This window comes from Pezoporus wallicus, unplaced genomic scaffold (assembly GCF_028554395.1).
Source record: "Pezoporus wallicus isolate ANWC-B61680 ecotype Strahan unplaced genomic scaffold, APGP_CSIRO_Pwel_v1 contig_4238, whole genome shotgun sequence".
Classification (NCBI taxonomy): Eukaryota; Metazoa; Chordata; class Aves; order Psittaciformes; family Psittacidae; genus Pezoporus; species Pezoporus wallicus.
The window spans coordinates 2,559,679-2,571,846 of NW_026637932.1; the positions used below are offsets into that span (position 1 = coordinate 2,559,679).

General features: G+C 46.5%; 2 protein-coding genes across 5 annotated transcripts; one reads left to right on the top strand and one right to left on the bottom strand.

Annotated features, from left to right (window-relative positions):
• Positions 1-570: 570 nt before the first annotated feature.
• FBXO45 (F-box protein 45) lies at positions 571-5,820 on the bottom strand. Its single transcript, XM_057408366.1, has 3 exons — positions 5,512-5,820; positions 5,002-5,358; positions 571-3,084 (listed from the first exon to the last, which is right to left on the bottom strand). Exons 1-3 carry the CDS (start codon positions 5,785-5,787, stop codon positions 2,899-2,901), a joined length of 819 nt encoding a protein of 272 aa, XP_057264349.1. The 5' UTR covers positions 5,788-5,820; the 3' UTR covers positions 571-2,898.
• Positions 5,821-5,977: 157 nt separating this feature from the next.
• WDR53 (WD repeat domain 53) lies at positions 5,978-11,549 on the top strand. Of its 4 annotated transcripts, none has more exons than XM_057408367.1 (3): positions 5,978-6,030; positions 7,535-8,026; positions 10,260-11,549. In XM_057408367.1, exons 2-3 carry the CDS (start codon positions 7,550-7,552, stop codon positions 10,845-10,847), a joined length of 1,065 nt encoding a protein of 354 aa, XP_057264350.1. In that variant the 5' UTR covers positions 5,978-6,030; positions 7,535-7,549; the 3' UTR covers positions 10,848-11,549. The 4 variants fall into 4 exon arrangements, with proteins under 4 accessions (XP_057264350.1, XP_057264353.1, XP_057264351.1 ...); XM_057408370.1 differs by lacking the exon at positions 5,978-6,030 and adding an exon at positions 6,391-6,474 and having other exon boundaries at positions 7,535-8,068; positions 10,260-10,388; XM_057408368.1 differs by lacking the exon at positions 5,978-6,030 and adding an exon at positions 6,501-6,598.
• The last annotated feature ends 619 nt before the right edge of the window (positions 11,550-12,168 follow it).

Genomic DNA, 12,168 nt, shown 5'->3' on the forward strand with positions numbered 1-12,168 from the left:
ACCTCGGGCTAGAAAAAGTGATTCTGCATTTTTGGCAGGACAGCATCAAACCTCTTTGCTGCTGAAGAAGCTCACAGAGGTGTTAGAATAAATCCTTGATGCAGAGAGTTTGAACAAGTGTCTCTGAGCTCACAACCACAACACAGTCTCCTACTTCTTCCTAAAATCCCCTACTTCTCCCTAAAAGCACCACAAAAATATTGAACTTCCCTACAGAAAGCTAGAGAAACAGAGAGAAGCCTAGAAGCTGACCTGGGAAGGAAGCACCTTGCAGCAGTGAGCACAACACCTTGATTTCAATCAAGACCTCCAGCAGTCAGGAAAGCCTTTTCCCATTCTGTCCATCTGCGAACATCCCTGTTTTGGAAGATGTCATTTCCCAAGCACAGCAATTAGACCTCTGAGTTTTCCAGTCCTTGTTAACCACTCATCAGATTCTCTTTTTCAAGCAGCCATGCAGCACATCACACAGTCCCAACAACTCCATCTTCCTGGTACACCAAACTGCTACTCCATTTTTCCTACCACCACACCATGGATGTCATTACAGCAATCCACACCGACATAACCTTCTGAATTATAGCAGGGTTTATTTTGATGTTTTGTACAGCCAGCATTGGTCTCCAGGAATAAGTTATGATCTTATGTGAGTCCCCCCAAACCCACCCTGAAGGAATGTTCAACGTTAAGCATTTCTAATTTAGAGGGAAGCTATTTATAGGGCAAGATGCAGTCTGAAGAATGGAAATCAATCTTAATTTGTGAATAAAACTCCTTGGAAGTTCTCAGGGTTTACTTGCATCTAATTGGATTCATGAACAAGCACAGAGATCGCATCTTTCAGGACTGCACTGACAATACATTCATCTGAGGGACAACTTAATTTTCTGAAAATGGGCAGGCCTCTGTTTCCTTTTTTTTGCCTACTTTGTGCCCCAGGATTCTGTTATGCAGGTACCTACTTTACAGTCCAGTACAATCAATGCTTGTAACGGATCTGCCCAAAAGGTACTCATATGCCTGTGCCACATCATTTTTTCGGTTGTTCTCAGCACCACTTGAAACATTATTTCCCACTGCATATTTTGTTTCTTTAACACAGCCAAGAGGAACAGACCTAGATATTGCCTTTAAGCAATAAACAACACAAGAAACAAATAAATACTTTTAAACCCTTTCAAATAGGAATGACATACATAGTCTATTCCAGTGCAGAACTTGGTTATCTACCAGGTAAAAAGCACTTCAAGGATAGCTCGTCAGGAGTAGAACAGGAGCCTCACTCCTCTGCTTCCACCACTCTCTTCACATGACTCGAGTAATGGCAGGGGGAAGGCGGAGGGTGGGGAACGAGCAACAGCCTAAGAGGAATTCCTCTCTCTTCCATGCTCAGAGAACTGCCAGTGTCTGCTATAAAGCAATTCACATTCTCTTGCACAAATAAAGCAAGAAGAGGTTGCATAAACAATTCCTTCTCCCTCTCTGAAAAGCATGCCCAACTCCGAGATAGTTCAGACAGCTCTGGGAAACGCCAAGTCACGAGCCAGCCAGACCTTTCAAACTCAGAGGAGAGTGGTGGCACCAGAAAGCCCTTCCATACTGCACCCCTCAGCTTCATAGCCACTGCGACCTGTGTATACCAACACACAGAGGGGTTTGTACCTGGTTTTTAGAAAACCAGTGCAAGTGAAAAGTCCAGACACCGAACCTGATCCAGAATCCCGATCAGAGGGTTGGTGAGGGGTCTACTCGTCCTGACTAAAAACGGCAGGTGGATACTTGGGTACTGAGGGATTTTATTTCATTTAAGAAAAGTTCAGCCAAAGTGAAAAGCCTTATAAAGCCATTTAAGCTGAAAACAAGGTCTGGATTCAGAAACTGATTGCTCCTTACTCATTGTTTTGAAACATTTCACAACAGTGATTACAAAGTGTAAGAATGCTTTTAGAAGTTATTATTGATGTGAAAGGATGACAAGCTCACCGTTGTGTTGTGGCTTCTTTTCCTAAAGGGGACCACAAATTTCGGCGAAAGGAACCTAGTGGAGAAAACGTTTTGTGTTTTCTACAGAGAACAAAACTGCTGCTAAAGCTGTGGAAACTGACATGGAAAATGACCCAGTGTAGCACGGTACTCCACAAGAGCATCTCAAAATGCTTTACAATACAACAAAAGAAGTACACTTCCATGAATGCTATATACCTGTCCGAGGTATATTTTCTGATGCCACATAGTGGGGGGGTTTCCCTTTAAGAAATTATATCCCAGTTAGAATAAAACAAACCCTTTCTTTTAACTGTTCTTTTCAATGTGTTCTATATATACAACCCTTAAAATACACTTAAAAATAGCTGCACACATTTTGTATCATTATACTAGAGAAGGACAGTCCTGACAGACCATGCTTCTCAGTATGTTAAAAACTGTAAATAAAACCCAACCAGACTTGCTCTCCTCTAGTACCCACACTGGCCCAAAGGAGGGGAGGGGAGGGAAGGAACAAGCAGTTTTAAAATGGGAGTCTTTCACAAAACACGCTACTTACAAATCTCAGGTTAATTTCCTCAAACAGTTTTGTATCAAATCCTTTCTTAAACACGTAAGGTCACGCACTGCCATCTTAGCAATGAAATCTGTTGAAAAATGCATGTGTGAGCTTCCCACTAAACCAACTGCAACCCTGAGGATTTTTCTGGCCTGGTAGAGAGAGGAAATGGAACACAATTCCTGAAGTATGGCTGGTCCTCCATTTCAAAACTCCATGTGATCCCCTCGATGGTTCTTGGACACACACCCACACTTTTTTGGTTTTCCTTTAATACATGTTTCCCTCTAACCAACATGCAGATTTCTCCTCCCAATCATCCACGTCTCAATGTCCCAACAAAACAATCCACATCATCCATCCAGAGGTTTTCCCAGGTAGACCAAAGTCACTTCTGTGTTACCATACACAGCAGACACTGCTGGATACAAACAAACTTTTGGCAGTCCTCTGAAGGCTACTCCCAAGAACTCATAGCCCCTCTCAAATGCTAATGTTTTGTCTTCCATGTCCAGGATAACTCGGATCCTTTCACCTATCTGGAAAAAGAGATAGAAGGGGAGGAATTAAAACATAGAGTCAGCATATTCAAGTATAGGCACAAAAGTGAAGCATAGGCCACGTACAACACAACAGGTAATTATAAAGCAAGGCTTTCCTGTTTCTCATGATTGCATTATTTTTAGGACAGGAATTTCTCCATTTTGCTCAAATGCCCTAGGATCCCAAGTACCTCTGCTGCCCTTTTCCAGCAGGCAGCCTGTATGTAGGCACCAACCTACATGATAGTAAACGTAACCCTTCTAGTATGAACCTTGTGAGAGCACCCAGAGTGAGTATACTACATGTCATGTGCTTTAGAATGCTGCAGAGGTTTGGAAACCTTGCAATGGCCTCCAAGTTACTTGAACTCTGGATTTAACTGTTGCTATAGCCAAGCAATTGCTCCATGAAGAGCAATTTTAAAGACAATGAACTTGTTTTACACAGGTAAGTGACATATATGAAACATACTAGAATACACTACTATGCAGGTGCTTGTCACCTTGCCAAGGCAGCAGAACATATATACATACACACAAGTGAAACCAACACTGAACACAGCAAAAGACTCAGATCTAGGCATGCACAACGGTCCCTGCATTTATCTAGTACACACTATTTTAGGCATAAACAGAAGTCCCAGACACCAGCAGCAAGCACAGCAGGACACCACACAAACTTCTGTTCCTCACCAGCCAGCCCCAATGCTGGGGATTTCTTCCAGCCAACACATTTTTCTTCTAACCAACACTAACAAACTCCTTTGAGTATGTTTTCTATGAGCACATCCCTGCACATGTCTTCATAACAAAAACTCCAAAGGATCACCAATTTTGAGAGAAAGCAGCGACTATGTTCACCCTTGAGTTCCCACAGAAGCTGGGGACTCTTGGCTTCGAAACCTTTCCTCACCCTTTTGTTGCAGAAAGACCTAGACAAGTACAGCAGAAAGCAAACACGAAGGAGCAAGTCTGTAAAGTGCCTACCCAGTTTGCACGCTAGGGAACATGCAAGTGGAAAGAGATCTAAATCTCTTTCATTACACTAATTTTAGATATTATTCCCCAAACAGCAGGTATAGCCTTCAGACAGAATTAACTGCTTGACAGTGAACTCTTACATGAAATTTAGAAACATCAGATACAAGTTACTCCACAGATCTTCACCCAAATTGAAACATTAGGCAATACTCATACAAAGCCACAGCATTGTGAGATAGAAATTATAATACATGCAGCTCAAGTTGGTAATTGAGGAAATCCAGCAGTCAAAAAGTAGTTGTCAGCAGCCAGAACAAAGATAACACTTCTACAGGAACAGAAACGTGGAACGGCACTTGCTATTTAACAACCTGAAATTATCTGAACATCATATCCCAGCATCCTAGGCAAGCGATGTCACCTATGGGAATGCTGCCAGCGAGCAAACAAGCAACATTCAAGTCAGCATTGCTGCAGGTTTTTGCAGAAAGACTCTCAAATAAGCACTACCCTCTGCTCACACTGCCATACAACAAAGGGATAAAATACCACAGACTTTCACCTTGCTGTGGGGCAAGTCATTACTTCGGAAGACTACAACAGCCTTACCAGCTTTTATTTCAAAAAGCAACATGGTGACTAAGTAGACACTCACAGTATGTGCCTCACACTCAGTACCTGAGACAGAAGTTCAGAAGCAGACGGTCAGGTGTACTGAACACCATATACAGGTGTAGTCTGAGCAAGCAGTAAAGGAAGGGGGAAGGCCTTGCAAGGCAGAATCATTTGCCCTTCTATAGGAAAGGTGAAGAAACCCTTAAGTGGGTATTTGGCACCAATTCAATAGACAGCCAGGACATGGGAGGGAGGAGGTTCCTGGCAAGCCACAGTGAGACACGGTAGAGTTTCCAGCCCATGCCAAGCCCCGCTCACCTGGTATTTGGGTGCGTTATTGCACTGGGGGAAACTGCCATTCACCTCTCCATTATGCAGCAAGTTATTGTCCACCAGGTTCCAGCCCCAACTCTGGTCATCGCTCCCCAGCAGGGCCACGTAACCCTGGCACTGCATGGCCGCCCGCTTTGTGGCGATGCCAATGACGGCCACGGTGCCCAGTGGGCCTTCCCACCACACCTCCCAGGCGTGGCGGCCCTCACTGAAGCCGATCTTGGTCCGCGCCCCATCCGTGCTCTGGGCGATGGGGTTGCGGTGCAGCGTGAAACCATTCTTCTTGATGTAGACGTTCCGTGAGCAGTCGTTGGTGCTGAAGGCGTGGTGGAAGGCACGGACCTACGAGAGAACAAGAAGGAAGGCAGCAAGGGAGATAAAAACCCGTCATGTGTTTCAGGGCCCCCGCTTGGTTTCCAGTGACGGTTGGGCCAGGCGGCCAGGGCGGCATCCCCGTGGGGCCGGAGAGGGGTGTCCCCGAGGGGCCGGCCTCACCTTGCCCTTGTAGGTGGGCACGTTGCAGAGGATGTCGGTGCGCAGGGCCTCCTCCGCCAGGCAGCGGGCCGCCAAGCTGCGCCACACCTCGCTGTTCTCGTCGCCGTGCAGGACGCGGTGCCACAGCTTACAGACCAGCGCGCAACTCCTCAGCTCGCGCAGCTCCAGGTACGAGAACACCAGCTCCAGCACACGCCCCGGCAACCGCCAGCCCGGCCCTCCCGCCGCTGCCGCCGCCCCTCCGCTGCCGCCGCCGCCGCCGGGGCCCGCCGCCATCGCCACCGTGCCCGTTCCCGAGCTCCCCGCGGGCGGCGAGCCGGGACGCGGGGGCCGCGCTGCCCCTCCCCTGGCGGGTGACAGCGGTGGCGGCGGGCCCCGGCCCGGGGGCGCTCCCCGCCCGAGGCCCTCACAGCGAGGGGGCGCGCGCGCCCGGCGCCGCCATCACCGCCGCGGGCACCCCGCCCCGCCCTGCCCCGCCCTCCGCGCATGCGCGGGCCGCGAGCGGCCGGCGGAGGGGAGGTGAGGCGAGGCGGCGTGCGGGGTGCTGGGGGGCCCGGCGGGGCGGGGCGGGACGGGGCGGGCTCGGCTTCACACCCCCCTCCTCGGCTGCCGGGGTCCGGTCCGGTGCGGGGCCGGGCCTTGGAAGGCAGGGACGCGGCGACCTCCGGGCCTGGAGCAGTCGCCAGAGCTGCGTGCGCTCCCCCGAGGAGCTGGCGTCCCGGCGCGGCTGTCTTCCTGGATCCCGTGGTTCGGGCCTACCGGTGTGAGGGGACGCGGGGCGAAAGAAGTTACCTCCGTTCCCGGCGTGCGAGAGAATCCGGTGCGAGTGTGCGACCCGAGTGGCGAGTAGGGTGTCCGGCGCTTTCCGTAGTTTATTTAATAGGTGCGACTGAAGTTTTCGTGGTGGAGTGGGTGAATTCTAGCTGCGGTTGAGATTGACAAAAAACACAGGCAAAAAGCACGGTAAAAATAAGTAGATAAATCTTTTATTGCCTAGCAGTGCAGTGAAACCGTTGATACCGAGGCAGTGCTGTGGTTGCCAAAGCTGCTGCAGGGACAGCCATAGCTGTCCCACAAACCTATCTTGGTATTAGCTCTCCTTTTCCCCCACTCCAAAGCTTGTTTTGCTTTTGTGTTCCTTGGGATTTTTCCCCCAGTTACTTTTTTGCTGATTCGGTGCCCTGAACAGCCCTGTCACATGGGGTGCTGTGGGTGGTTTTGCCGAGGAAAGGACCCTGTGAGTGGTAAACTCGATGGGTGTGCTTTGAGACCCAGTTAAATGTGTTGCAAACCTGGTCACTTCCTGCCTCAAACCGGTAATGCTTTTTTAAAAAGATGACATTGTTGAGCTGTTTATGCTTTGGTGTTTACCAGTCACAAGAAAATTACCTTTACTTTGGGAACACAGAGTACACGATTTAAAATATATTCACGCAAATGTATGCTTTAAACTGTAATTAAGGCAGCTACTTTATCCCACTCACACCAGTGGGGGTTTCTTTCTTCACGTATTGTGAGGCTGCTTTACAAACCGATGTTAGGTACCGACTACCCAGCACCTCCACAGCTGGGTGAAAGACAGATGTTTGCATGTGCTCTCACACAGCTGGAGCAATGTGACTCCTCTGCAGACTGACTTTACCAGTTTTCGGTCTTCCCCATGCTCCTTTCCAGTACCTCCCATTAGGACCTGTGCTGCCTGTTTTGTTAAGTGTGCTATGTCCCTGTGTGCTGAGGAAGCGGCTTTCACGTAGGCAGCCACGTCAGGGAAGGTCTACTCCCTGTACTGCACAGGTACGTGTGCTAGCACCACCGTCATTCCAAGCTGGTATTGCCGATGTTGGTGCTGTTTAAGCAACACTTGGCTACTGGTCGTAAAGATGCCTGTTTTAATTGGACACTAGAGTTTCAAAGTAGTTTACATTATAGTCCATGGGATGATCTTGTTGCTTTGATAAACTTTCTCCTGTAGTGAGGCCAACACCGTCTGAATTCAGGGTTTTTTGTATGTTTCTTGTTTCAGAGGTGTCCCTGAAACATGGCAGTCAAATGGATTGGTGGGCATTCATCTTCTATATTGTGCTTGAACGTAAACTCGGAAGGTCTGGTGGCTTCAGGCGCAGAGAGAGGCGAGCTAACGCTCTGGGATGGGGGAGGCACTCCGGCAGGACAGCTCCAGCTACCAGAGGTAGATGACGTGACCTCCGTGGTGTTCTCTCCCTGCTGTCCCACCAGGCTGTACACTTCCCATGGAGAAACTATCAGTTTGCTGGATGTCCGATCCCTCAAGGAGCCTGTTGAACGCTTCCATGTGAATGAGGAGGAGATCAACTGCCTCTCAGTGAATGAGACTGACAGTTTCTTGGCTGCAGCAGATGACTCAGGGGCAATAAAAGTTATGGACTTAGAAAACAAGAAAGTCACCCGGACCTTGAGACACTCAAACATCTGTTCCTCTGTTGCCTTTCGACCTCAGAGGCCTCAAAGCCTTGTTTCCTGTGGACTGGACATGCAGGTGATTTGCATACAAGTAGATGGTTATTAGAGAAGCAAAATGGTAACTATTCACATGTGCAGTGAGGCACCAACAGACTTTTGCCCAGAGTGAGAGTATGCAGCCTGCAGTCACCAGAAAGTCCCGTAAACATTCTAACATAGTTTTTGTGGAGAAACTAAGTGTTGAGATTGTTTGTGCCATTTTCTACTCAGGAGTTCTTCTCTCTGTTTTTATCTTCTTTAATATTTACAATTTAAAAGTGAGCAGGGGGTGAGGAAAATCAGAATATGGTCCAAAGCATGCTCATGCCACATTAGCTCCCTGTTGGACTGACCAAAATCAGAAGCTGTCCCTAGCGATCAGTTATGGCTGCAGATGAAAGGCAGATGATCATTAGGAAAAGGCAAAATGCTTGAAGCATACAGAAAGCTAGCAAGAACACAGGTAGATAAATATCTGTCCAAGTGTTATGTATCATGTCAGGACAAGTCATTTTTATAACTTATCCTTTGTTCTGATTAACCTCTTGGAAGCATTAAATATTCTTTACCTTTTATGCATCTCTATCCTCATTAAGAGGAAATTTGTCCTTTGCACACCATTTTGCATGAAGGTTTTGTTTTTTCCAGAAGTTCCTTGGAAGCAGGAACAATGCTGTGAGGACAGAAAATACTTAATTTGCAGAAAACTTGTTAGCGCAGTGCTATCTGCTATGAAAATGGGATTATTTGCCTTAAACATTAGGACCCAGCCTCTCTGCTTTTATGTGCTACACACAGTCATTATGGGAAGTTTTGCCATTCATCAGATCAAAATAGTTTTAATGTAGTGGCAACAGCACTCAACTAAATCAGAAAAGTGCCAGGAACCAACGTATTTTGAATGTCTTAGGTGTGATTTGGATTCCAGAAACACAGAAGCAGTGTGTAACTCTTTTATGGCCCAAATTTAAAGACTCCTGTACTTTCTCCTGGAGTTTACTAGTGGAGGAATATTTTTATTAATAACAAAGTTTTGATTAAAAAAAATAAAACAGCACACCAGTACTTCGTTAGACTGACTTGTGCTTTCATATCTGTTGACCTTGAAACTGCTCATAATCAATTCAGATCTTAGCATTGAGAGAATTATTTTTAACTGGCACAGTATAAATCCATAGTCACTGAAATGCTAAGTGAGACACAGGATTCATTTGGAGGCACAGTTGTTCCATGAGGGACTTGGAGGTGGTTGGGATTTTAAAAGCAAGTCTAAAGCACAACCCCCTCCCCTCTCATCAGGAAAAGAATGCCCTACCTCAATATGGGCATAGCACAAACCAGATCTATTCATTGAATATAAAAAAAACAACAACCCAAAGATGTCTGTTTAAAAATGCGGGCCTGAACTACTGTTTGCCTTTTGCTGTACCATTTATCAAGCGCATTTGTGGAAGTGATTATTTTAGGACAAGTAGATGGCAAAGGGAAAACTAAAATTCAGATCTTTCTTAACTGCTAGCGTTTCTGCATCTCTCCTTTTAAATAATTGATAGGGAGTATATTATGATTGCTACTGCTGAGATGAATGCAAAAACATTTAGAACAGCTCTTTCATCCATTCTGTGGTCTGAGTCATTGACCCTGCTGAGTAGGGCGGTATGAGGGTTTGGAAAGCATGCTGTCAAGATCAGCCAGATTTATCAGGTAAAGTTCACCCACTCCTCACAACACATCTTTCATCCCTTACACTCGTGCATGGTCTTTGCTCTGCTAAAGCAAGAATCACAGACTGGTTTGGGTTGGAAAGGACCTTAAAGATCATCCAGTTCCAGCCCCCTGCCACAGGCAGGGACAACTTCCACTAGACCAGGTTGCTCCAAGCCCTGTCCAACCTGACCATGAACACTGCCAGGGATGGGGCAGCCACAGCTTCTCTGGGCAACCTGTGCCAGGGCCTCACCACCCTCACAGGGAAAAATTTCTTCCTAATGTCAGGTCTAAATCTCCCCTGTGTTGGCTCAAAGGTATTCCCCCTTGTCCTGTTACCACATTCCTCTGTCAAAAGTTTGTCCAGATTTCTTGTCAGCCCCTTGAGGCGCTGGGAGCTTCTCTAAGACTCTTATCCAGGCTGAACAAGCCCAGCTCTCTCAGCCTGTCTCCACAGGAGAGGTGATCCAGCATGAAGCCTGGTGGTTTAATTTTACAGTTAGTGAAAGATCTGATCTTATGTAAAATGGATAAATTACTGATTCATACTTTTTTTTTCCAAGGTTATGCTGTGGAACCTGCAGAAAGCTCGCCCATTGTGGACCACAAACCTGCAGGAGTGTGAAGCACAGGAGAAAAGTCCACAGTCAGCTGGCCAGTTCTTCAACCCGCCACTTGCACATTCCCTGTCTGTTGCATCCTGTGGCAACCTCTTTGGCTGCGGAGCTCAAGACGGTAAAGTCAGAATATTTAGAGTCACTGGTGTCAAGTTTGAATGTGAGCTGGAGTTTCAAGGTCACAGCTTGGGAGTATCACAGGTCCTCTTTATGCCAGGAGCATACTGGTTGCTGACTGGAGGAAATGATGGGAAAGTCTTGCTTTGGGATGTCAACAGTGACATTGGAAAGCAGCTGAAAAGTCCGGCAAAATCGCTGCAGAGGAGGAAGGCCCATGCACCTGCTTCCACCAGAAAAGATGGGAAGCTCAACAAAGTGACTTCAAATGAACATACTAGAGTTTTACCAAAGGTAACCATTGAGCATGGAGAGAAGGTGAACTGGATCACTTGTGCAGAGATCAAAGGGTCCAAAAGGGTATTAGTTGCTGATCAGAGTAGTTCTGTATCTATGTATCCATTGCCAGAACACTAGACACTGAGATGTTTAAAGAAATTTCAGGGCCAAAGCCACTTCTCAAGAGTGTTTGAAAGGAGTCCAGTTACACGTTCTGACAGTGAACTGAACAGTAAAACCTGCCACATCCTTCAGAAGGGGAAGGGATTTGCTGTGTACTCACACAAGTACTCGTAATGTAACTGGCTTCACACAATGTTTTACAGCAACTGTTGGTATTCACTGCAGCTGTTTTTTACAGGGTTGGCAGTTTTCTTCTTGAATTTAGGTAAAACGGGTTTCAGTATATTTAGAGGTAATATTAGTTCATGACTAAGCTGACATAATTAAGGTTGGAGGAAGAAATTCACACTAATGGGGATGCCCACAATGCTGAATGATGCTGAGCAGTAATAAAGATGCCACTGACTGAACCACTTGCACCTTGAACTATTGCAATGCTTTACATTACTCTCCCCTGCTAAACTGTGTCATGGCTTAAGTGGAAATACATTTTTCATTGGTCAGCAGCTGTATATAAGACTAGAGAAGCATCAACTAATGAGTAATCTATTTAGTTTAACTGTCATTGCCAGTTGTTTTTTTTTTCACACTGCAGTAAGCAAAGGAGCAGGGGAAATGTTAACATCTGTTTATGGGGTCAGCTGTCTTATGCATTTAGTTGTCTATCCCAGGGAAGAATTACTATTACACTTGTCTTAATAAATGCTTTCTCTCTCACTGCTCTCTTGTGCTTATACTCACTGTAATATTGCCAGACTTACACACAATTGTGTCAAGATGTGTGTCGTATACCCCATCACAGGGGCAACATGAAAGACCAAGGGCATGGCTCCCCCTTACCTGAGTACTTCCACTGTCTTCCCAAAGCTTTAGAAACACAACGAGCAGAACTTGGCGTGTTAGAAATGCCTCTTGATTTGCAAGGTGCAGGTGGGGAGAATGTACTAAGTAGGAACACAGCAGCTTTTCACATGTTCAGTTCATGCTGGATTTCCCATGGAATGGGCAAATAACTAAAAAAAAGTTGTGCTTTTTTCTTCCTTGGGCTGTCCTTAACCTTTCTCAAAGTGGAATGCCTGGTACTGGCTAAAGACCTGCTTCACTGCTGTGGGCTTTGGGCTGTCTTGTTTCACCAAATGTGCTGTTACCAGATGCATGTTATCTATCTGCTTTTTTTGGTTTTCTGGATGGAAAAATTTCCAGCTCTTTTTTTGCTCCTGAAAATTCATTACCCACTTGTGCTGGCTGTCCTTCCTGTATGGAAGAGCTTCCAACCATCTTGGTTTTGCTCAAAGCAGCTCCCTGCAACCAAACACAACTCACTCTCATCCAGATC